The following is a 24,827-nucleotide window of genomic DNA, read 5'->3' as shown; positions in this document are numbered from 1 at the left end:
TATTTTACAGCTTTCCCCAGAACTAGCAACATATGGTGCTTGCTATTCTTCTGAATTTTAAAGTCTTTCAAGACTGGACTTTAAAACATCAGTCATGGATCCGCGCAGTTTTGATTAGGATTGCCTTCTGTCTGTTTCATGTGCTTGCTCTAAGAATTACCCTTCTTGCATGGCAAGGGAGTTGTACCATTTAATATATTTCATAGCTTTTATTTTTCAGTGCAGTCTGCTATCAGAGAAGTTTGCTTCAGTTCTCCATTTGACTTGAAAGTTGTCTCTTAACGGAAGCACTGATAACTCAAATTTTCATTGCTCTGTAGTATATTTGAGTTAAATATGGTGAGATAGACTTGGATTTTGTAGCATTCCCTTGCAGTTTGAAAAATCTGTGAGACTGGAGGTTTGCTATCATCATACAGTTACAGCATGTTCTTGTAAAACCTATTCTAACCCTAGTTAGAATATGAATATAGAAAATGACCCTAGTTCATGAAAGGGTCCCATAGCAAATGAAGGCTGTACACACACGGTGGTGTTTTTTACTGCCTTTGCATTTTGAAGTGATTTGGTGTTCTAAGTAACGTGTATATTAATAAGCTAGTGTCAGTATTTTTATAGAGCATCTTTCTCACATAAAATATTTCTGTTGTCTTTTGTCTGATACCTGTAAATCCACAGTCTTACAATTGGCATCTGAACATATGCTTTCTATTTGTTGTTTTTACCATTAGAATGGGCTTTAGAGATGAAGCAGCTGGGTATTTTCACAAAGCAGTGAAGCTTAACCCAGATTTTGCTGATGCAAAGGAGAATTTCTACCGTGTTGCAAACTGGCTTGTGGAACGTTGGCACTTCATCATGCTTAATGATGCCAAGAGGAATCTTACTTACCTAAAAGCAATAGAGAATGCTGTGTGCTCAGGGTGCAAGTCTGTCCTTGATATCGGAACAGGAACAGGAATATTGAGGTGTGTGGTAAGCATATGTTTAACATTTAATTATTAGAAACATTTGTTGTCTAACAGAATGTCATTGCTACTTAAAAAATTGTTTTACGTTTGTACCTTGTTGGGGCAAAACTTAAGAAAGGAAACAAAGTTTTCTGTAGTCGATGAGTCTTGAGGTTAGTGCCCAATTCCAGTTGTGTTTGTGGGAGCAATTTTCTTTGTATTGCAGGTTTTCTTTCTGTGCCAAGAACTACTGTGTAGATTGGACAATGCATATTGCTGTTGGAGTCGTAATGTCAAATATTCCGTCCCAAGCTGTTGCGTAGTATTTAATAATCACTTCATTTATGTGGAAAAAGTTAGTAAATGAAGATGCTGTAAAGAGTGGGTTTAGTATAGCTGGGGGATCTCCTGCTGTCCATGTTGGACGTAGCGTATCAGCAGGATGTCAGTTTGTGTGGCATTAGTGTTCATGCAAGAAAGTTAATGGTTTATTCACTGGCAAATTTTAGGCAGTTTCTTAGAAATAAAAAGCAGATGCATAAACAGAACTTCAAAAGACTCAGTATCATGTTATGATGTGGAATACTAATAACCAAAAAGTCATAGAACTATGACACATACTTTACCTAAAATGATACAAATAGGAGGGAGAAAGCTCTGATTCTTGTATTTCAGTATGTTTGCAAAGAAGGCAGGAGCATCTTCCGTCTTTGCCTGTGAACTGTCAAAAACCATGTATGAACTTGCCTGTGATGTAGTGGCAGCAAATAACATGGACAGAGAAATCAAGCTTCTACATTTGAAGTCATTTGATATAGAAATTCCAAAGCACATACCGGAAAGGTGAGTTGTTGTATTCTATTGTGATAACGTTATAATTTTTCTTTTCATTTTAAGGTACGTTGTGACCTAAGCAGGAAATACCATAAATGTGGTTAATTACCACAGGGAAAGTTGCGAAGGTTTTTATGGAGCATTGCAGACATTGTTTTTGAGATCATGTTCTATGGTAAATCAGTGATGCTACAAATGAAGTATTTTAGTTCTTGGGTGGTACCTAAGAGGCATGTCCAATTATGTTGCATCAACAGGGAAGAAGTAGTAGGGTTACTACACTGTGTGTGCACACATAACAACTTTGGGCTCATTTCTGCAACTGGTGGATAGGATGGAAGCATACAATAGAACCTCCAAAAGAAGACTGGGTCTGAGATATATTATACTCCTGCGACTCTATGTGACGTTTTGTGTTTGGCCAGAGAGATTAGAAATGCGGTTGTTTACCTCTTACCAAGAAGAGAGATGAAGCTTCCTCTTCCCTCTTGTCACATCAGAGCCTCGTACTGTTTTCAGAGTGAAGAAGGAAGTGCCACATGCTGTGTGCAGGCCCCTCCTGTTTTCTTTGTGCCATGGATCCAAAGGGCGATGAGAGTAGCGATAGGTGCAGGAGTGAAATTCAATGGAAGAGTGTTGTAACGTTTCGTCCGAGAACAGATTTCAGTGTTGAGCATCGCCTAGGATGAACTCATATGGTACTTACACGTATTTGCCTTCTGTAGCAGGGATTCATGTGTTATGGAAAACTAAGTAGCGTATATTTTCAGTATTAAGTAATGGCTTTTAAAGCAAAATAAGAGCCACTCGGGCAAGTCAGCAACTGGGAATTCCTTTTGGCAAATAAGAATTGGATCCATTATTATAGCTTTCACTATGTGCAATTCAAAGTTTTTAGGCTACCTTAGTGTTTTTTGCTCTGTATCCCTTTCAGAAGGGGCTCTTCAGGAATATTTTTAGCAGGTATAGATCTAAGGGGATGATAGTTTGTTTTAGTATGCTCAAAGTGCTGGTTTACCACTTCAGATGAGAGGGAAATGTTTTATTACACATTACTAATGTGGGATAAAATATCTGTGCTGATGATGGTACAGACTCAATAATATGGAAAAGCAAAGCTGCCATGCTTAAGCACACCTGTCAAGCTTTGTCTGTGTCAGCTGGGCTGTACTAACTGAGCATGTGCATCCTCTCAGTCTCTGTCCTGAGTTACTGGGTTTCACTTGTCAGGAATAAATTGTTACTGTTCTGGAAACTCTAGTCTTCTGCTATATACTTGGTTTAAGAAGTTAAAAGGATTTAGGATTTCAGGATCCATTTGTCTACTTAGTAATTTTATTGTGCTTTGGTTAAAATGGAATATTGGAAAAATCTGTAACACGTGGGCACTTGCATGAGGTACAGATAAAATGCATGCTGTGTCTCAGGCTGAAATAACTTCCTATTTGGGTTAGATTCTTTCCCCACAACATATTTTTAGATACTGACCAATAAAATGTATGGTAAATTCCTGCTCAGTGTCACATCTTCTTTGTATCTTGAATAATTTGTTAGAAGAATTTAGTTGCCTATCAGTGTTGAAACTTCAGAAAGCTGGGAGAAGTTGTGCTTTGATCTCATGTTGGAATCGGCTTTCTTGTTAGTATTTCTCTTTAAAAGAATAACTTAACAGATAGGCCTGATATGAATTGCATTTCATGCTGTCTTGTTTTTTCCTTTATGTAGAGTTTCCTTAGTTGTCACAGAAACTGTTGATGCTGGTTTATTTGGTGAAGGGATCGTGGAGAGCTTGATACATGCTTGGGAACATCTTCTTTTACAGCCAAAGGTAGGTGATGTAGGTAAGTGTAAATGTGATTTCTGTTTGGGTTATTTTTATATATATATATATATATGTATACACAAATACATTTTCTGTGTTCTGCCTTGATTCCAAGTAATAAGGATTCAAATCAAGTCTTAACTGGCAGAAAATATATTTTGTCTAACTGGAACTGATGACCTCTGGTGTTAAGTACAGGAATTATGCCTATGGAAAAGGTCCTCAGTTGTTTCATCAAATATAGTGGGATACAATTTAAAGCATAGATTTAGAATTATGAAAGTAGTAAACTGAAAAAGTAAGAACTGATGTGCAGATATATTGACATACGCTGTCAGGAGAAAGTTTGATCTGCAGGAAAGACAAAGACTGGGAGATTTCTCCTGTATACTGTGAACTTTGTAATCCTAACTTAAAGTAGGCTTTGAAGTCATTATAGAAGTAGGTCTAAGTGAATGTTCCTGTTAATGTTACAGCCAAAAAATCAAGATGTCCATAGTAACGACTACGGGCAAGTTATTCCTGCAAGTGCTACAGTATTTGGAATGGCAGTGGAATGCAAAGAGATACGTAGACATCACAGGTATGTTTAAACTCTAGCATGGTTTGGACATGCATTTGTTACTTGAGAGAAGACTTTGTGACTTATTAATTAAAAGTTTTCAATTGTTATTATCTTTATATTTTGAAATGACTGCATATGTCTCACTAAGCAGATTACTGCTCCAATTCTTTCCACTCCTTTCTCAGGATGCTTTTTTTCATTTTCTTTCTTCTAAATCCCTTGATTTTCAGTAATGCCAAAATAATATTAGTGCATATTAAAGACATGTTATTCCTTAACAGTAAAATTACTTCCTAATTTCTGTATTGGAGATTCTTGGATTAGCAGTTGCCCTTTATCCTCATTTTACCTTCTTTATAATCTGCTTCATACCTCACTGTTAGATCCTACGCCTTTCAGATGCGGACAGGATTTTGTAAAGCCTAAATGTTAATAATCCCACTTTGCATTATCCTTCTCAATATGTGCCTTACCTCATTTTGAGCTAGCAGACTCTCAGGTTTCTTTGTTGATACCAGTTGTGACTGTATCAGTTACTTTCGTAGTCGCTTTCATTTTCATCTTCTAAGACAATATTATTGTATGGAGACTGTCTAAGAGGTTTAATCTTATTTTGTTTAGGATTAATTTTGTTGCAGATTAAAGAAAACACTGACTTACACAGATACTTTCATGTACTGGAACAGAAAAATACTTGTGCCATATCACTGACTTTTCTAATATGTTAGCCCCTAAGAGTAGTCAAAGAGACAGAAGTTCTCATAGTAATTGGTCACAGAAGAACTTTCCCTTTGGAAGAACTCTTTAGGAATAATCACGGCCTTGAAAGATGGCAATGAGTATTTCTTAAAGATTTTAAACAGGATGAAACTTAGATTTTGTAATTAACAGTCCATTCTAACAGTATAGTTTAAGGTCAAGTAATTAGCAGGGTTGAAAGAGTTTCCACCAGTTAATCATATGGTAAGAAAAAAGTCACTTGTAAGCTTTCTGTTTTCTACCTTGAGATCCTTTTTTTTCCCTCTAATGGGCATAGCTGTTGGAAGCTAATACTCATACCAAGGGCTGTAGCTTTTTGGAAAGCTTTGTCTGTTCTCAAGTTTGAGTTGTCCATGTCTCTTTGGATTCTTGTGACATATATTTCTGTGTTTCCCTGGGTGTTTTCATGATCTACATCAAAACTGATTTTTAAATGTTATTTTTGAGCAACTTGCTTGAAGATGCTTGGAATAGCAGTATAAAAATATCTTCTTTCTCATGCTTTTTATATTAACTAGTGCTATTTTTTTGTTTTGTTGTTGTACAGTTCATATGGCTTTTCAGCTTTTCCTCATCACTTCTTTGCCCAAATGGTTTTAAGTAGGTGAATAGCCCAGAAGTCTGTGAATACTGAAGGTTTTTCTTTTTTTTTTCCTGAAGTACACTTTAAGAGTATATTTCATCTAGCAGCAGACACTGAGCCTATATCTGGTAGGAAATCAGCTTTCATTCTTAAATGTTTACAGCCTTGCATCTTTGTCTGATGCTGATTGTTTGCTTTGTGTTCCATTGATCAGCAATGCTGTCATTCAGTGATTTATTTTTTAAATTTTATTGAAGTTAGGCTGTATTTCTTGTGCTCTGATATTTATTTTTGGGGGGAGGGGAAGGGAGTTGTTTGTTTTTTCCATTTTCTCCTAGGATGTACTGAAATGCGGGATAAACCCGTTTTCTTGTAATTCTGTTTCTGGTGTCCTTAAGTCAACCTAACAAAAAGTTTCATACTGGTTTACCTCTCTCTGTAGCTTTATTGCTTGATCTTCAAATGGTAATTTTGATATTAAGTATAGCAGATGTACTTAATACATCAAAGTGTATGTCTGCATTCATTGCTTATTTTCCAGAAGCACTCTAGGGCCTAACAATGGTTTTGTTTATTTTTTTCCAATATGCTGTCATTTTCTTTTGAAGTTGTTGCTCTTTCTTTAATGCAGTTGTTTCAAATCTAAGTGAGATACACTTACTTCAGAAGAACAGATGAACTGACAAATTTGTGAGAAGGCTGACCTTCTGCTAAAGATACATTTTGTTTGTCACAAAACCTTTAAGATACCAGAGTTTGCTACATGCTGTTTCTCAGTTTGAGTTAGGTAACTTGAAAGGGTCACGCCACATGACAGTAAGGCAGTATTCTGGAAGAACATAGGGTCTTCTAATTCTTGTGCACTGCATTTGAAAGGCTTAGCCAGTCTTGAAAGGATTATGAAGTTTATTTTCCTTCCTCTTCCTGTCCCCCCAGAGTGGGAGCACACGAAGTTGCTGGTGTACACTTGCCACATTCTGTGAAGTTCTTTAGTCCAATGTATGCCTTTGCTGGCTCAGAGGAAACTGTCGAACCTTACACCACTGAAAAGCTCAGTCGAATTCCTGGAGGTTATGTACCTTTGACAGAACCCTTTCAAGTAATGACAGTGGATTTCAACAATCTGCAGGTAAACATACATACTTTTTTTTTTTTTTTCTTCTTTACGTCCTTTAGAACTAATCTGTATATCAAAAGAGGCCCACGTCATGTTTGGCACATTCAGTTCCGCAACAGTTTGTGTGCGCAAGGTTGGCAGTGCTGCCTTAATCCTGTGCTGGTTTTCATACTTATCTGATTATGTAGTGATCTGATTCATCAGGTGACAGTCCTTGGGTTTTTGAAGGTAAAGGTTTTTTTTTTGTTGTTTGTTTGTTTGACGTCGTTTGGTTCCCCAGACAAGCTCACCATAGTACCAAACAACTGCTAGCATCAGTACAGGAAATGGAGGAAGAATGCAATAGATCCATCTCCAGTCGTTTATGCATCAAGGAGCTGACTAAGTTAATTCCTGTAAAGTTACAGGGAATCTTCAGAGAAGTTGTGGAGATAAGAGTGAGGGTATGTTTCACACTTGGCATAAAGGGTACATAAGTGTTTGGGGGCGTGTAAAAGAGAAGAGAGTAAAAATACCACATCCGATTCAAACAAGTTGATTCCACCCTTCAGCTCCTATGATATTTGTTGTTCAGCTTTCTAAAATACAGTAGGATTATTTTGTGCGTTTTGCACAGAATGTATTTGTATGCCTATATCAAATAGGCCTGGGCTGTGAGGCAAGAACATCACCTGCTCACAGCTGAGCATGCTGAAAAGATTCTGCATCTGGTCTCTGGTGAGTTGTTTCTTGTTCAGTGACCCATGGTGAGGAGTTAACATCAAAGTGGTGAGTCAGATCTTAAAATAGATTCTGTTATATAAATGAAATTATTCTTGGCTTCTGCTTGGCCAGGAATTGCAGTGTTCTGAATCAATAGCTTTTTCTAGTTGGCATGTCTGATGTCTTGAGGTTAAAGATGAGAAAAGACAAAGGGTCTCTGGAACATTGCTGGGAGCAATTTCTGTGACCTGACGTTGCTTCTGCTTCTAGCATAAACAAGCAACTGCTGCACCTGAAAGATGTCTACTTCTGAGTGTCTGACACTGACAGACATGGAAAGATTATCTTGAGTGAAGATCTCTAACTTTGAAGCTTTGTGTTAAGTACTCTGGTTATGAAAGGTGGAGATATCATGAGTAGAAGTGGAGGGAAGAAACACAATTAAATGATTTGGAATAGTTGGTTGCAAATTTACTGTTACTTTTGTTATAGGACTAGCATGTTGCTTTCAAAGTAAAGATCAGAAAAGTAATTATAGCCAGTCAAAATAATAATAATAAAAAAAGGCCTCTGACTTGTGCTGATTATTTTTACTGCTGTTATTACCAGCAGCAGTGCAGTTTCACCCCAGCAGGGGAATGGGATGTGGCTGTAATTGCAGGCTGTAGACATTTGTACCTACCCAGGTAACTACCTGTGTGCCTGTTTGCTGGCAGCACATTGGTGTCACTGGGAGTGGAAGTAACTGTTTACCTTCACAGCTGGTAATTACAGCTGATTACTCCCTTCAGGCCCTGAAGGAACTGAGCCATTGCCTACAGAGTTTTTTTTCATTATGAACTTTATTGACATCCTGTAATTTTGACGCATGCATTGTTCAGCTCAGTTGTGAGGTAGATCAGCTTCTGGAGAGCACAGGCCAAGAATAAAACGAGAAGAAAAAATGCAGCTTGAGAGAACTAGTTATGTTCTGGCAGGGAACTTTCTTTTGCCTTCTGCATTTTGTTAAGATTTAAATTTAGAGGGAACAGATGCTGACGTGAGCTCTTCTGTAAACAAATGAATTCTTAGGCAAGGCTGTTGCTAGTATAATTGATTGTAACTAAGAGAACCTTGGTCCCTTGTGATTGATATCCTCTTACTGGCCTGTGCTAGAGCTGTATAAAGACCTCAGAGCTGTGCCTTTCGTGTTTTTGAATGTTACTGCAGAAGGTAATTACTGGGCGAAGTGTGTGTGAAAAATGACTTCATTCTTATTACCTATTGAAGACTATTTAGGAAATATTCAGTAGTAAAATTTTACACAAAGTTGATAGTGTAGGTTGCAGAGAACATAGCCTCCAAGATGTTTGATTTGGTGTTTTTGTGATGATTGTGCTGAACTTTGGCTGTAGTGAACTCTGCTTGCATATAGTATTTGTAGAGGTGATTGAATTTGAACACAGGTTTTAAATGAAGCATGTGTCTGAGTGTTGGCTTGAGTTTGATACAAAAGAGTAACTTCTCATAAGGCATGCTTTGCCAGATGAACTCCTTTGTTACAGTTTCTAGTTTTTAAATACATACTTTTAGAGGTAGTTTTGTTTGCATAACTGTGCTTCAGTGAGGGAAGAGAGCCCTGTGCTGATGAGTGTAATGCTGATAGCTGGCACTGTAGCAGTTTGCTAACTCCAGGTTTCTGCCAGGTGCCCTCATGGAGTGGTACAGCAATGTGAGTGACTTGATGGTGAGTACTGTGAAACCATTTTGGATGTATAGAAAGGAGCTTTCTCACACTTGTTTTTTCTTTCCACTCTGCTCAGGAGCTGAAGAGCCTTGCGCACATAAAGCCCTGGAAGCTCAGCCAGCCAGTCACTAAAGGAGGAGTGCTAGATGCTATTGTGGTATGGTTTGTACTGCAGCTTGATGATGAGCACGCTCTATCTACGAGTCCCAGTGAAGAAACTTGCTGGGAACAGGCAGTCTATCCTGTGCAAGGCCTCCCTGGTGAGTACTGTGGATTTTCTTGGTGCACTACATAAACTGAGTAGCCCAAGAACAAAATGAAACTAAGTTAATCACAGAGACTAAGAGATGGCAGTAATTGGATTAGGAGAAGTTCAGTAACATGTAGCTGTGAGGTGGTTCCTGATCAAGTTTATGGACTGTACTGGAAAATTGGTGCAGCAAGTCCAAGTTTGTTGGACTCTGCTGTGAAACAGATAAGAACTTTGAGAACAATTTTTTTTTCCTATACTGAATCAAATACTTTTTGGAGTACTTCCAAAATGTGAGGCCACTGGCTCTGTGTAATCAGGATGTGACATTTGAAAGGGAGGTGAAGTGGTAGTTGCTGGCTGTTGCTGCCATAAAAACAAAACTAAAAGCTCTCACCTATCCCCTTGCATCCGTTTTGGATTACAACTTCATTGGCCACAGCTGTTCCTCAGTGCCAGTGTCATTTGCAGCAGCCTCTGCTCTGTTCACCTGTTTTCTATTCACTTGCCTGTCTAGATAGACAGCAGGGGCAGCTGTGCCACGGACCAGTTTAATTTAAAGCATAGGGCAGAGGGGAGATGCCTGTAGTTTACGTTGCCACTGAAAGAAGTGTTTGTCAGACTATAGCCATTTTGTTTCGGATTTTTGTCTGTATTGGTAGATGCAGGCCAACTTGAACTGTGTTTGTTTTAGATAAAACTGTAGCCATTGTTTTCTGTATAAATACAAATTCAGCTTTGTCTACAGGAAGTATTAAAATGTAAATATTAAATATGGAACATTTTAACTTGGTAGCAATTTCTTTGTAAGTATGTTTTTGTTCAGCTCTGCTGTTGACAGGACGCTTAGAGAAGTATGTATTTATTTTAAGCTTGTTTTGAGATTAAATGGATTTGCCTAGTGCAGGACGGATTAAGGCAAATGTGAACATGGTAGCAGATTTCAGTAGTGGGCTTGGAGCTTAGTACTGAAAATTGGAGGAGCCTCCTCTTGAAGGGGCTGTTCTGGTTCCAGCCTATTATGTGTTGTGTATCCAAGCCTCTTCATCTGTTCTGTCTTGTTCTCTCCTGTGGATTAAGAAACATGACTAGAACAAATCTTTCATACATAGTAAAAAAAAAACAAAAACAAAACTAATGAAGCAGTGAGATAATCTTTGCTTTTTTATTCTTATAGAGTACTGTACATATGCTGCAGTGGTAGTATTTGCTGTAATGGACATGATTTTGTGCTGTTTTTTCTAAGATTATTCTGTGAAGGCTGGAGATACTGTGATGATGGAAGTTTGCTGCCAAGACTGCTACCTGAAGATCCAGAAGATTTCTTTTTTAACTTCAGAGTGTGGGATGGACTGCAGTGACAGAGATGACACGCTGAGTTTGGGCAATGAGGCTGATTTATGTAATGCTCTGGCTAGTCTTCAGACAACTAGCAAACAGGATGAGAAAGGTCAAGTATGTGTGTTGGAATCCACAGAAATAGCCCTGCTGAACAATGTACCATACCACGAATGCTTCAGAGCTGCCATGGGTGAGGTTCTGTCATCATTAAATCCAAGTAAGGACTTGGAGTCCATGGATATTGACAGATATGGCAGTGGGGTGAACCTCCAAGAAAGCCAGAACAAGAGCTCTTTAGATGTGGTTCCTGATCCTTTGTACGTACTAGATGTATCTGAAGGCTTCTCCATCCTACCAATTATAGCTGGCAAACTTGGGCCAGTTAAAGCCTACAGCTCTATTGAGAAAGAACAGCATCAGGCAGTCCTTAATGTAATTTCAGAAGCTAATAATTTCCCTAAGGAAACTGTAGAATTTTGGCTCAGCCATTTAGAAGATGAAAATGTGGTGCTACAGAGACCCAAATCCGATAAATTATGGAGTATTATTATTTTGGATGTTATAGAGACATCTGGTTTAATCCAGCAGGAGGTGATGGAAAAGGCTGCAATATCCAGGTACAGTACAAATGGACAAAAGGAATTTGGGGTATCTGTAATTATCTGAAATTTTTGGAAAGCATTCCTTCTAGCAACACAACTAATGTCTCTTCTATAGAGCGTGGAAAAAGGTTGTTTTCTGAACAGGTTGAACTTGCACTTCACGAGTAAATTTCCCAGAGCATCTGGAATGTCTGATGTAACTAGAAGTGTCAAGATCTGACTTCCATAGGGTGCTTTATTTTTTTTGCGTGCAGTAATACAAGTGGAAGATGGTGCTGCTTGGTGTGCTAGGAAGTCCTAGAATAGCCACTATCTTGCTAATAACTGAGGTAGCAAAGTTATTTCATTTTTTTTTTTAAACAAAAAAAAAGCTCCATCATGTGTACGTGGAGCTATTGTTGGCATAAAGTGGTATTGCTAAGAGACAGATACAGGGGATTAGAACAGCCAGGGAGGCACCAAAAGAGCTACTAGATATTGGTGCTTTGAGTAAGTCCTGCTACCTTTGTCTTGAAATATCATTGTTTTCAATACTGACACGGAGAAAATGTTGCTTAGTACAGAATTACTGGAGGAATTCTGATTTCTGTACAATACAGCTGTCTGGTCAGATGGATCAAACTCAAATGCTTTTGAGCACTTGACTTCAGAGGAGGAACTAGTGTGTGTTTATTTATGTTTTAAATGTAGGTGTTCTTTCCTTACTGTTGAATAATAAGCTTTAGAGGTGAAATCTCTTTCATTTTACAGATGTTTACTTCAGAGCGGAGGGAAGATATTTCCACAGTATGTGTTGGTATATGGGATGCTTGTAGAATCGCAGTCTTTGTTACTGGAGAGTGCTGTTCAAGGCACAGAACCAACTCTTGGGTTTAATATAGCTCCTTTTATCAACCAGTTCAAGGTATGAAGTTGTTGGATGTCTTCCAAGTAGAGTTCCAAAGCATGCAGCTGTTTAATTGTTTAGCTTCAGTATAAAATGGAAGAAAACTAAAAAGCTGAAACTTGATTATGTTTTGATATCAAGAGAGATTTATGTGATCAGGAAGGAGCTTTGAGATGAAGCTACACAGAAAAGCTTTTGTGTTTTTTTTTTTTTTGTTTTTTTTTTTTTCTTCCTGGAAATAGAGTGAGAATTTGTCTGAGTAATGGGAGGTGTAATGGGAATGTACAGAAGAATGACTGCACTCCTAGGTGTTCTGTCTCCTTCGTCACCTTGTATTTCAACAGTGACATTTCAGAAGGGGTTAAAATGGTGCATTTAGCATTTTGGCTGTTTCTTACTGACATTACAATAGTTTTTAGAAACTTTTGCATTATAATTATCCCAAACTTACCGCTTTTGAGTGACTGTTGATGTCTAAAGGTATGGTCTGTACTCTTAGGTACCAGTTCGTGTTTATTTGGATCTCTCTACATTACCGTGTGTACCTCTGAGTAAGCCAGCAGAACTATTAAGGCTAGACCTCATGAATCCTCTGCTAAACAGTGCAAGCAGAGAGGTGAAGGTGAGTTGTGTGTATGTGTGTATATAATTACATACAATTTTAAGTGCACTTAGCTGTCATTCTCTAGAACTGCCCAGTTTTTGTTCACCTGGTCTGAAAATTTCACTGCAGAATTTACTTCTCTGCAAATGTCTCTGATTGAAATGAAGTTCAAACTAATCATGAATGAAGGTCAAACTAATATTTTAAATGTTTTTTAGGTACAAATTTGTAAGTCTGGCCAAGTCACTGCAATTCCCTTCTGGTATCACATACATCTAGATGAAGAGCATAGTTTGAATACATCTGATGAGTTCTCGCATTGGAAACAAGCTGCAGTTGTTCTTGATGAGCCTCTCCAAGTGCAGGTCGGAGATGAACTTGTGCTTGATGTTCAGCACCATAAAAGCAATATTAGTATTACGGTTAAACAGTGAAGAACGTCCAGTGTGAACTATACATACACCAACTGTTCGTAACATCACTGATAATAATTTATATTAAAGTCTAATTTTTATGTACTGATCAAAAAGGCTATTTTACTGTTTTAAGAGTTGGTAGTCTTGTCCATCCAATGGACAGACTAAAATGGGCACTGCAAGGGTATCTTACCAAGCAGTTTTGGTTAATTATTGCTGGGGCTGCATCTAAAAATCTCAGGGACAGATTTCTATTGGTGCCCCATCATCTGTAGTGAAAGAAAGGCATTTTAGATGCTTTATGTCAGAAGTAAATAGCTGTGACTGTGCAGTCCTTGTTTCACAAACTTTGGTTCTGCTTCTTGGTAGTCAAAGCATCCTACATAAGTGCATGGAGATGTTATCCTAGTAAAAAGGACTGTAATAGCATTCCAGCTGCAGCATCACGTGGTCATGTTGCATGTAATTACAAAAGGTTATAAATGAGTGTTGTAAACTAAGTCTAGCTATGTAGTACAAGGTAAAGCCAGTAAGCCTTTTGGAGTTTCTTACAGAGTCATATTTCTGGTAATATAAACTTTTTTCCTCTTAAGAAAGCTGATAAAATTAATTACAGCAGCCACCACAAGCATTTGTATACTGTTCTTCCATGCAGTTATAACAGCATTTCTTTATCTTTCTTAAATCTTCTATTCAGATGAAAGACTCACAAGTCATTTCTCAGCATTGATTCTATCCCTGTAGCTACAGGGAAGAGAGGAACAAGGTATTTCTGTAGTGAAGCATTAAGCTTCTTTTTAATATTGTTGCTGTCCATTCCATGTACAGCACACTTCTGCAATGTGTCCTTAACAAAAGCCTGTAGAAGAGGCATTCACAAACAATTTTTCTAGTCTCATTGTATGCAAAATCATTGTGTACTCTCCCTTAGGTGAATGTTTTAGGCAGGCTAGCTGGGATCACCTTGAGGGACTGAGTAGTTCTGTTGTGGCCACAGGTGTCTTAGCCTGCAGCTCTTGGATTGCTGTAATAAAGCTCCTTCTAGAACAGGGAAGGACAGGTCTCCAGTTTATTTTGAAAACAGTAGTGGTGATTAAGATCTCTTAAAATTAACCAGATACCATCCCATATTCAAAGGTTACAATGCATAAGAAAATCTAAGAGTAGGACAGAGGCTCTTCAGCGCTGTTTTTTCCCCTGTTTTTACCTGTGCACATGCTAGAGCAAACAGGAAGTCCCCACCCATTGCAAGCTCTTACAAGTAATTTTCTCTTTTTAAAACATGGCTGTTAACAAGGAAAAGATTGAGTCAAGCATAAATAAGTCTGATGCCTGATAAGCTTCTGGAAGATTTCTTTCATTATACTCAAAACACTGGAAGAAATTACAAGCACTTCTACTCGTTATGCACAAGATCCCTTCCTTCACAAAGAGAACAGTTGCCATCATCTGTCATTTACATTCTAAATGACAGTAGCAATAAATCAAATGGGAAAAAAAGCCCAACAGTTTAAATAAAATATTTAATTGCTTATTTACAACAAAGGCAATGACTTGGCAAAGTGGAAAGTACGATTTGCACTTTTCCCCCTAGCTTCAGATAGAGCAAATACAGTCAGCTATAAAATAGGCAGCCTAGTGAGTAAGGCGCAGTATTTACATCACACTAGTACTGCAAAATAAGCACTTAAGATGAATCCCACTGTGACAGACAGAAGTTAAACATTTATCCTGTAAACGCCAACAACGCTGGGAAAAAAAAACAATGATGCATCACTTAGTGTTCTCAATTTGTAAGACTGCAAACATGCAATAGTACTAAAAACCCAGTAATGGGATTTTTAAAAAAGCAGCTGCTTTTGTCAGTTTTGCAAACTGTTTTGATACAAATTTACTCTTCCTTGGTCTAAAATATAATGCTCGAGTAACTCCAGTATTAGACTAGCTACTTAATTTCACCTTAGCAAAGGTCTCTTCTCTGGGACACACGCACAAATGAATTATTACGTTTGAATAGGCTATACTAGAAGCATAATACAATAATCACAGATACAAATTTATGAATACAAACTACCACAGACATCTCGTTAAAGCACGATATGTTAACGGCTTAAAAATTTAGGTGTTAAAAGAATTTATTGCAGCCAAAACCAAAGAAGTCAGTTTTGTTTTCGGTGTAATTTTTGACATCCTTTATTCCCCTCTCCTTACTGTTATTCTAGGATAGGAAAAAAAGCCAAATACGAAGGTACTAATCCAAAGCTTACCTACCTGGCTGTACACTCTGAATGCAAAAGACTGATAAATTAAGAGGTACAAGAACAAGAGTTAGGCCAACTGTATTTTATGGTGAGAACCAACAGGGAATGCTTTTTCTTTTTTTTACTAGACTTTTTTTTTTTTAACTGATGCTTTGCAATAATTATCTTCATTGAAAGGATTTTATTTAACTATGCTAGCATGGGAAGAAGATGGCATGTGCACAGAAGTTATATGTCATCCACACACCATTCAAGCCTAGGGGTATGTAGTTAATATCATCATAAGAAAACCAAAACCAATATAAAGAGTTTTTTTCACTGCCCTCCTTAAATTACATTCTCAAAATTAACCCTTCCCACTGCTAGTAGTATTTACGTTTCGTGTTTTGAAGAGCACAGCATTTTTCAAGTGTTTCTCTTGCCTTAGTAGAAAGGAGTATGGTTTTACTGTACGTTCGTATAACAGATGTATAAACGTCCGGCAGTTCAAGGATGTGATTCCTGAATTTCTGCAGAAACTTTTACAGTGTGCGTTTTATATTCATTGGGTACTCAGGTACTCAGAACATTAAGATGTCAGTTACAGCCGTATCCTCCTCCTGCCTGCACAGTAGCTACTCCATGCTATCCAACTTCCAGGGCTAACAGTATATGCTAACTGAACGTATGTGGCGAGAATATAACAGGCTCCTTGACACGTTCAAAAAAGGTGAGTCTAACTTCTATCCAAAGCTTTCTCTGATGAATTGTGCATTAGTTCAGGCGATTCCGCAGTGTCCCGGGTAGCAGAAGTGTTATAAATACCATCAACTGCAGGGACTGTTGTTGGTGTTGTGAGAGGTGTCACAGTGTGTCCAAACCCCTGGTAATGACCCATAGGTGATGATGGCATTGAAGAAGCATCAGAAATTGGGTCTTGAGTAGAGGAGGATAGTAAACTTGTATGCTCGTTCTGCTCATGATCCTCAGCAAAAAACATTTTTCTTGGCTGGCCCAGAACCGTCCTTCCTGGAGTTATATCAAACAAAAATAACACCTTAATGCTTAGAACAGTACATCAAGGTCTTCAAACAGACACTAGCCTAGGCAAGTTGGAATTAGAAGCCTAGTCTTCAATTCAGAACAGTTCTATGTGGGTAGTGTTATCTTCAGTTAATGAAAGGGTATCTTTCCAGTAAGGGAAAGAAGGGGGCAGAAGTAAAAGACATTCCTCTCTATTTCAGCTAAACACCTGAATCCCTTGGATCTATTTGAAAGGAAAATTCAGAACTAGACTGTTAACTCACAGGATTACTGGGACAATGTAGTGCAAGATACCTGATGAAATGCTCTAAGGATTCAACTGCCACTAATTTGGTATGGGATGTTCTCAAGGAACTGTAGAGATGGCTAACAGTGCAAAATGAAGCTGGAAATACATAGACTGTTTTACAGATAATGTAGGTATGTCTGTTACTTACCAACATTTCGAACTTGTTCTGATATATCTGCCCTTATATCAGAAATATCCCACATTGCAAGAAAGGAGTCGAAGCATGACCCTTCTTCAGCTTCTTGAACATAAGGTTTATAGGAAAAACTGTAGTGATGTGCAATAGCAGCTAGAAACATTTCAACACAAATGATGAAATCCTGCAACAAGGAAAGAGGTATTAACTAAAACTTGATCACTCGTAACTGGAGAAAAGAGTTCTTCGTTGCATGACTGACAGTAATTGCACTGGGATGCTGGCATCAGCTACTCTTAAACCAGGGATAGGACATTCTTGGCAGACATCAGAGTGCAATCCATTTGATTTAAATGCAGGAACCAGTCCTTGCTGAACGGAGTGTCTTGGTTTAAGCTGTTCCTTCCAAATAACACAGGAAGGGATAACATGGATAGGGAAGTGCTGAGCACAAAACTCACTTGGGGTAACTGGCTGAGACGTAGTCCAACTTACCATAAATTCAGTAGTAATCGAGCCTATGCTAGGTAAGATATGTTAGTATTTCCTTGAAATCATAGGTCATCTTACATAGAGTGATTTCTCCTATAAAGTCATGGTCTTTGCTCCTACCTGTAGGCCTGTAGCCACAGCTTCCACGCTCTGCCATTCCCAGGTGTGTTTCTCAGAAATAACACCAACTTTCACCAGCAATGCAATAAGCACAGCTTGCCTATAAAAGTTATTAATTATTGTTATAATAGTGTTGCCTACAAACCTCCAAGCAAATCTGGTAAGCAAGGCCTACTTTGAAGTATACTTGTGTATGTATATACTAAGAGTCTTATTTAAAAAAAAACCTTGCTGTTTGTTTAGGTTTTAAATGAAGGGAAAGAGAACAGGCTAATGTTAAAATAATAGAATCACCAAAATGGGGATAAGACCTCCAGTCCAACCCTCCACCTACCACCAATATTTCCCATTAAACCACATCCATCATCACAACATCTAAACGCTTCTTGAACATCTCTAGGGTCAGTGATATCCCTGGGCAGCCCATTCTAGCACCTGACTACTCCTTTGGAGAGGAAAGGAAGTTTCTCCTCGTGTCCAACCTGAATCTTCCTGGCACAACCTGAAGCCATTCCCTCTAGTGCTACTGCTGCTTATGTGGGAGAAGAGGCCAACCCCTACCTCAGCACAGCCTCCTTTCAGACAGCTGTACAGAGTGGTAATGTCTCCTCCCTGAGCCTCTTCCAGTCTAAACAATCTCTGCTCCCTCAGCCACTCTTGGTAAGATCTATGCTCTGCATCCCTCACCAGTTTTACTGCCTTTCTCTGAACATGCTCCAGAGCCTCAATGTCTTTGTTCTAGTGAGGTGCTTAAAACTGAATGCAGTACAATATTTACTCAGCCCTAAAGACCCAAAGAGAAGACAACCTAAGAGCTTGTTTTTTCCAGTTCATTATTAGAACAACCTGCTTCTTTAACAGAGTGTTACTGCACCACTCTGAGAGCAGGAACTAACTAGTAAGTAATTAACTTACCAGAAAGAAACAAAAACTACCATCTTCACACACAGGAACTTTCCAACAGGTTGGATAGGGTTCAGTTCTTCACGTAGTACCTTATAAAACAGCACTAAACAATACATAGCAAACTAACAAGGAAATAAAAAAAAAAAAAAAAGCTTTTAAATATTTACTTGATTTGTTTACGACTTCTTCAGCAATAAAACACATCACAGTATGGAACAAAAGTTGTCTTTTGAAAAGAAGGTCTGTATTTAGGGAATGTGTCTTTACTGCATTAAAGCAGGCTTGTTTTTTCCTTTCTGAAATTTTGTTTTAGAATTATATCGTCAAAGACTGAGGTCATCTACCTACAAAAGCCATTTTAAATACAGAAGCTAAAAGAAAGTGTAGGAAGCTGCCATGTCTCTCCAAAACCAAGTGCAGCTCTACAGCAATTGCCATAAAAAGCAGGTGTTCTTTCAGACGTCTGTTAAGAACATCTGAGAGGTTGTCTCTATAAGAAAAGGTAAATGACTGCAGTCTTTGCTGCAGATTTCAACAATCTAGACTGCAAGCAACCAAGCTAACATATGGCCAAACTAAATTGATCTCTTTTCACTGATAATTCTCCCAGCCTATTACTGCTAAGTTTCCTTAAGCCATCATGTCAACCTGAACGTGCAGAAGTCAGTGCAGCTGCTGGGACTGTTGTTGCAGCAGAAAGCAGCTGCAGCTCATGAGTTAACCAACAGTCACCCAGCACACACAGCCACAGCACCAGGACGAAACCCTTTTCAGGTGGAATGTCGTGCTTTTTCTAAACCTGCTGCAGAAGTGAGTATCCTTTTCCCTTGAAAGGCTAATATTTGCCTATAGGGTCTCAAAAAAATCTTGTAATTTTGCTGTCTTTTTTTTCCTTTAAAGGATGCATGCTCTGTTTCCAGTTTTCAGAGGTTGTTCCCCCCACCTTTGTAACAGTATTTTTAACAAAGTCACTGCAGAATCTTTGTATGGGTGCTGGGAGGAAGCTAGGATGCGTGGGTCAGACAGTTCATCAAACAGTTTGGGGTAGAGAGGCAGGACACCTTACTGCTTCATGGAGTTTAGGAGTTTAAACATTTTGCACAAACGGTATTGAAAAAGATAATAAGAACAGAATTACAGTGAGATATTCCAGCTATAATAATGATTTGACATTCGTGCAATTACTCTCAATAGCTCACATAAGAAGAATCACATATTATTAATATGATGACTTAAACGAGTAGAAAGATGCACTTTTGATACTCACTAGCTGTGACATGTTGTTAAGTATAACCAGGTAAGTCCAAGCATTGTCAAAGCTGAAGTTTCCTTCATCATACACACCTACTAGCTCACAAATTCTGAAAGAGAATTTAGAATTAGTGACAAAGTAATACATTAACAGTTTCTTGAACTGTTAAGCTCCCATCACATTAATCAACTATTAGAACTGTTCTGGTTGTCAAACACAGACAGTGAAGGTCTGCACAATCATTTTTCAACAAATAAATTAAGTAGATACTGTATTTCCACAGAAGAAATTGTGTTTGCATACCATAATGCATATAGGTACATGAAATTTTGCTTTCTGGCACAGCAAATGAGAAGGGAAAATGCAAAGTTAGCATATCCCATTGCTGAATAGATCAAAAAAATAAACCTCACATTTTTAGCTGCTTTGCTTCTAACTGTTAGAACGCATCATTAATACAAATATTTACTGGATATTCTTTGTGAATAGCAGCTTTTTCTCAGACCTACAGAATTGACTGCACGGATCAACAATACCAAGTTTATGAATTTAAGCTTTCAACATCAGTTGGCTTAACTGCCTGCTCCTCCTTTACAACAACAGTTCTATGATATAAGGGCAGAAAGTCAGGCTTATCACATGTAAAGTTTAATACAACCTACAAAATTACATGAAACCTGACATTAGAAATACATGGTTGTTAAAACCAGGAAGGAAGGAGGAAGAAAACTCTAAAATCGAGAGAATTGTACTCTAAAATGTCCTTCTCACCTAAACAGTATTTTACATCCTTTTCCACTCCTTTCAGCTGTGGGCATTAAGTATTTATTATTTCAATTCTGCAAAAAGGCATTTGCTGTAGAGAAGCCATAAAGAAATCGGAGGCTGTTGCAAATTGCAAGGACCCATTTAGAACGCAACACAACTACTTTGCTTTCAAACTGCATTGATTCAATACAAAGGGCATGAAAATCATTTCCAGTGTAACTCAAAATTATGTCCCAAAGACCAATATACATTATTTATGGGTGTACTTACAAAGCAATAATAGTAGTAAACGGTCTGACAACAGTGTACTGCAAAACACCGAGTTTACACCTAAATAACAGAACTCTGCAAAACAAACGCAAAATTAATTGTACAAGAATTTAAAGACAGTTGACTCATGGAAAATTCCTTTTCTCAGTGGTTTCACTAAACTGAATTTTTATTTCACGGTGACTTGAACTTAGCTTATTTCCAGAACTTCAATTGTAAACGTATTTTGTGCAAACATGCAATCAAATAGACCTGGACTTTACAGATGCATAACATTAAATACCTGGTAATTCACTTCCAGCCACAAAAAGATTTTGACTGGGCTAAACAAAGAGAATGAAATTGTCCCTGCATTTGGGTATGTTTAGGAGTTGCGTTCATAGTTTAACATTTTTAAACAGCTTTACTGAAATCTCTTGAGAGGAGGAAAATTGACTCTGCTCATCTAAGTATACAGAAATGAGCAGCTCATGGGCATATGGCCTCTCTTTTCTCAGCTATGGAAATACAAACACTATGCTGTGTGGTGTCACTGAATCAAAATGAGGCTTTGGCAAACATTCTATGATAGCAAAGGAAGGAAACTCAGAGAAGCTTCAACATTTTTAAAAATAAGCAAGTGTTCCTCAGCAGCACTGGAGTCAACATTAGGAAGTAAGTGTGATTTCTAGCATCTTTTACTGCTAGATGGAAACACGCTCATCCCAGCTGCTTTCAGTCAGAGTTCATCTGACGAACAAGGTATGCAAACCATAAACAGACTATTGCCAAGCAGCAACAGTATACTACTAAATGCAGAAAGATCTGTATCTGACTACACAGCTTAACATCCAGTATGTCATCAAATACTCACTCTCCCATAGCCCACGATGGACAACAGCACAGGGGAGGCAGGTGTCTCTGCTGATCTTTCGCTTCTATTATTAATACGAGGTTTGGATATCGGTTGGTTAGGTAATTTGAAAGAAAAACCATAAAATTATAGATGACATAAGCTTCATAGCATTCTCGACATGTATCCACATATATTGCAATGTTGGGGTATTTCAAAGCTATCCACTGCAAGAAGAGAGGTACACAAGAAGTTACACACTAGAAAGGCAGAAGTGATTCCAATGACAACACTGGCAGGCTACTTCAATAAACAATGCTACAGTAGACAGGAAGCACTAATTAAACAGAAGTCAAAGTAATTTGTCTGGCAAGAGTGTGATGTTACTGACAGAAAATGACATTTTCTAAAAATACAAGTGGAACTTTAGATGGCATCTCTGCTTCTTCAAATGAAAGCAAGCTTATAGCACTGGACAAGGGGAGCTCTGCATCTCTCAACACAATTCAATCTTTTAAATTAAAGGTAACTAGGGAGATGGTTTCCTATAGCTGACCTACTCCTATTAAAAAGAGACAAGGTAGAGCAGCTTCCTCAAATTCGTATGTTCACAGTCAAAGTTTGTGGTGTTGGAACTAGATATCTTTAAGGTTCTTTGCAACCTAAGCCATTCTATGGATATTGATTTCAAAACTAACTTTTTAGTCCTTTGGTACAAAGTTCATGTCTAATGCGTAAATATTCTAGTGTGTTTGTAGCTGTAGCAGAAATGCTAAGTCATGGTATGTAGCAGTGATTGAGCACCTGGTGGGAAGGCAGGGCCAACCCAGGAGAGCTCAGGTGCATGTAATGTACCTGAGTGAGCAGAAGGGGTGGAGCCAGGATGCACCCCTTCGCAGAACTCATTTAAGGGCTGGCAGGGAAGGCAAGAGCATCTTTTGCAGCTCATTCCTGTGTACCTGAGGCCATTTGAAGGTAAGCAGCTTCTTTATTTATGTATTCATGGCTGCTGCATTTGAGCAAATTCTTACTCTCTGCAGCCTAGTATCTTGCTGCTCTGCTGTCATTGCTGCACTTCCCATTGCATTACAGCACAATACATGATGGCAGCTAATTAGCCTCTAAGTGGTAGTTGGTCATCACTCCAAGCTAGCATTTCTAACAGAAAAAAACTGAGGTTTTTTTGTTTTTGTTTTGCTTCCCAAACAGAAGGAAGTATTTTGAGTTTACGACGCTTCCAGAAGTGTAGCAGAGTGAATACTGTGCCTTTTAAACCGACCTTCTTATTAGAACTTCAGGAAGATGCTTAACATGCTCATTCTCATTATGAACTACTAGAACTAACAGCTCCTGCCATGTCTTTGTGAACAATATGCATCTAGTTGAATTTGATAACTGAGCTTTATATTCAGCTCTAAAATATCATACATACAGCAAAGGCTGTAAGATCCAAGAGCTTGGGGAAAGATTTTAATACCCGTCAGAAGCACTGGGGAATGCCTGGATAGAGCTCATGTAATTAGCATGCATTTTGCTTCTAAATGAAAATAACTGAAATATCAGTCTGAGGTACTTGATATCTCCTACAGGAAACAAATAATGCTGCTTCCTTTAAAAAAGTACATGAAGGTGACACTTCATGTAATCTGAGGACATGAGAGGGGGGAAAAGCTCAAAGGATAGTTTCCTGGAAACCTGTCTTCTATGGAGTCAATGTAAGTAACAACGAAGTCAAGAGGTGACAATAACATGTAAACACACACCCTGTACATACAATCCATGGAATTGTTGTGCTGCTTAGCTCTATCCAAAATCATCTATGCAAGCAGAAACAGATGACACATACACAAACAACTTGCAAGGCTACTTGTCATATAAAAATACTCAGAAGTGGCTTGTTGTGAAGCCTTGTTCTTTCTCCCCAAGAAGGAAGATTAGCACTAAACGTTTTTTGGTAAAGAATTTTAGTGCTAAGCCTAATGCAGGAAAGAAAGGTAAGGCTCTGAATTTTGAGAGTGCATTTGTATCAGGCTGGTCAACAGGTTTCCGTTTCAGCTGTTACTGAAAATGGAAGAACCAGAAGTAAGCACTTAACTCCATTTCCAAAGCACTGAAAGAATGTTCAAGGACTGAGAGGGTTAAGAAGAGGCTGCAAAAGCGATTTTACAGGATTCCCAACTAGCATGTAATACTGTTAGAACACTTCTGATGTACTCCATAACACATAAATAGAAGCTTCTAGGACTACAACTTTGTGTGCAGCACTGTTTCTGCTGTGACACCATTTTTCCTAGCTCCCATAGCAAACAGTTTTATTGAGCTGTTAGCAGTAAGAGAACACTTACACTGTCTAAACTGTAAATCGGCACCATCCACAGAATCCTGTTACAAGAACAAAAGAACACTTAATGTTACTAGAGATATCTTTCATTCAAATTAAATTCAATATTTGCAGCAGAGATAAAAGGTGAGATGTTACCTTATTATTGGTTTCTGCAATTCAGGTTGAGTATAATGGACTAAGTGTTGTAGTATTCCCCAGAGGGAGATGGGTATGGTCATCAGTAGAAATATCCCTGCAATAAACCATGCCTTGGTATGGATTCCAACCTTGCAAAGAGAAAGAAGAGTGCAAGATCTAAGTTCTGGGATCAATCCTTCAAAATAAAACAGGTAGAACAAGAGGTTGCTTTTGTTTTGTTTTTTTTTTTGTTTGTTTGTTTTTTGCCTGTGAATCATGTTTCAGGAAGGATGCTCAGCGTGTATTCCAACACTGAGTTTTCTGCTTTTGAAACGCATAGAACCACCAAGTCTCCGTCGCTATCTGTGGATCCGGCTCGCAGTGCATCCCGTGCTCGTTCCACCAGCTCGGCGTGGTACCTACTCTGCAGGTACTGAAAGAAGGGGAAGGAGGGAACGGCCGCCCGCTGTCCCGTTCCGCTCCTGCCTTGGCCGACAATGCATACACACACGCGGGCCGGCCCGGGGCGCAATCGAACCCCCGGGCCGCTCTGAGGCTCAGCGCCTCTGTTCTGCCGTGGAGGCCGCTTCCCCCCACCCCGAGCCTCTCACCTCCAGCTTCTGCAGCTCCCACACGCAGAGAGGCACGACCACCAGCAGCCCCACGATGTACAGCAGCACCACCAGCGGCCGGATCCACCGCCTCCAATTGCCGCAGGTGCACGGCATGGTCGCTCCGTTCCGCTCGGGCCCCGCGGCGCCTCAGCGGCTCGGCGCCGGGCCCGGCATCCCCCGCGGGGCGCGCATCACCCGCGCAGTCTGCCAGGCCTCATCCGCCGCCCCGCCCCGCGGCAGGCGACT

General features: G+C 38.9%; 3 protein-coding genes across 13 annotated transcripts in view; 2 read left to right on the top strand and 1 right to left on the bottom strand.

Annotated features, from left to right (window-relative positions):
- PRMT9 (protein arginine methyltransferase 9) overlaps positions 1–15,560 on the top strand; it is a 21,641-nt gene extending 6,081 nt beyond the window's left edge. For 6 of the 8 annotated variants that reach the window (XM_048942631.1, XM_048942628.1, XM_048942629.1 and 3 more), the window contains exons 5-14: positions 732–968; positions 1,626–1,793; positions 3,510–3,612; positions 4,083–4,189; positions 6,450–6,642; positions 9,135–9,318; positions 10,555–11,266; positions 12,002–12,155; positions 12,637–12,759; positions 12,960–15,560. In XM_048942631.1, the coding sequence (XP_048798588.1) occupies positions 732–968; positions 1,626–1,793; positions 3,510–3,612; positions 4,083–4,189; positions 6,450–6,642; positions 9,135–9,318; positions 10,555–11,266; positions 12,002–12,155; positions 12,637–12,759; positions 12,960–13,175 (2,197 nt within the window). In that variant the 3' untranslated portion in view covers positions 13,176–15,560. The other 2 variants (XM_048942633.1, XM_048942634.1) reach the window with 2 other exon arrangements.
- On the bottom strand, positions 14,213–24,827 carry TMEM184C (transmembrane protein 184C). Its single transcript, XM_048942654.1, has 10 exons — positions 24,579–24,827; positions 23,986–24,116; positions 23,852–23,888; positions 21,528–21,733; positions 20,675–20,749; positions 19,652–19,745; positions 18,394–18,506; positions 17,479–17,578; positions 16,879–17,050; positions 14,213–16,426 (listed from the first exon to the last, which is right to left on the bottom strand). The coding sequence occupies exons 1-10, from the start codon at positions 24,693–24,695 to the stop codon at positions 16,134–16,136; spliced, it is 1,338 nt and encodes a 445-aa protein (XP_048798611.1). The 5' UTR covers positions 24,696–24,827; the 3' UTR covers positions 14,213–16,133.
- Positions 21,740–24,827, top strand: part of TTC29 (tetratricopeptide repeat domain 29) — a 365,054-nt gene continuing 361,966 nt past the window's right edge. Inside the window, exons 1-3 of one of the 4 annotated variants that reach the window (XM_048942642.1) lie at positions 21,740–22,481; positions 23,096–23,221; positions 24,308–24,397. The gene's annotated coding sequence lies outside the window, so the exon portion shown is untranslated. Of the gene's footprint in view, positions 23,222–24,139; positions 24,180–24,252; positions 24,398–24,827 lie in introns of those variants that run through there. The other 3 variants (XM_048942641.1, XM_048942640.1, XM_048942644.1) reach the window with 3 other exon arrangements.

The sequence above is a fragment of the Lagopus muta genome, chromosome 4 (genome assembly GCF_023343835.1).
Source record: "Lagopus muta isolate bLagMut1 chromosome 4, bLagMut1 primary, whole genome shotgun sequence".
NCBI lineage: Eukaryota > Metazoa > Chordata > Aves > Galliformes > Phasianidae > Lagopus > Lagopus muta.
This window is presented reverse-complemented; position numbering and strand designations above follow the sequence as displayed.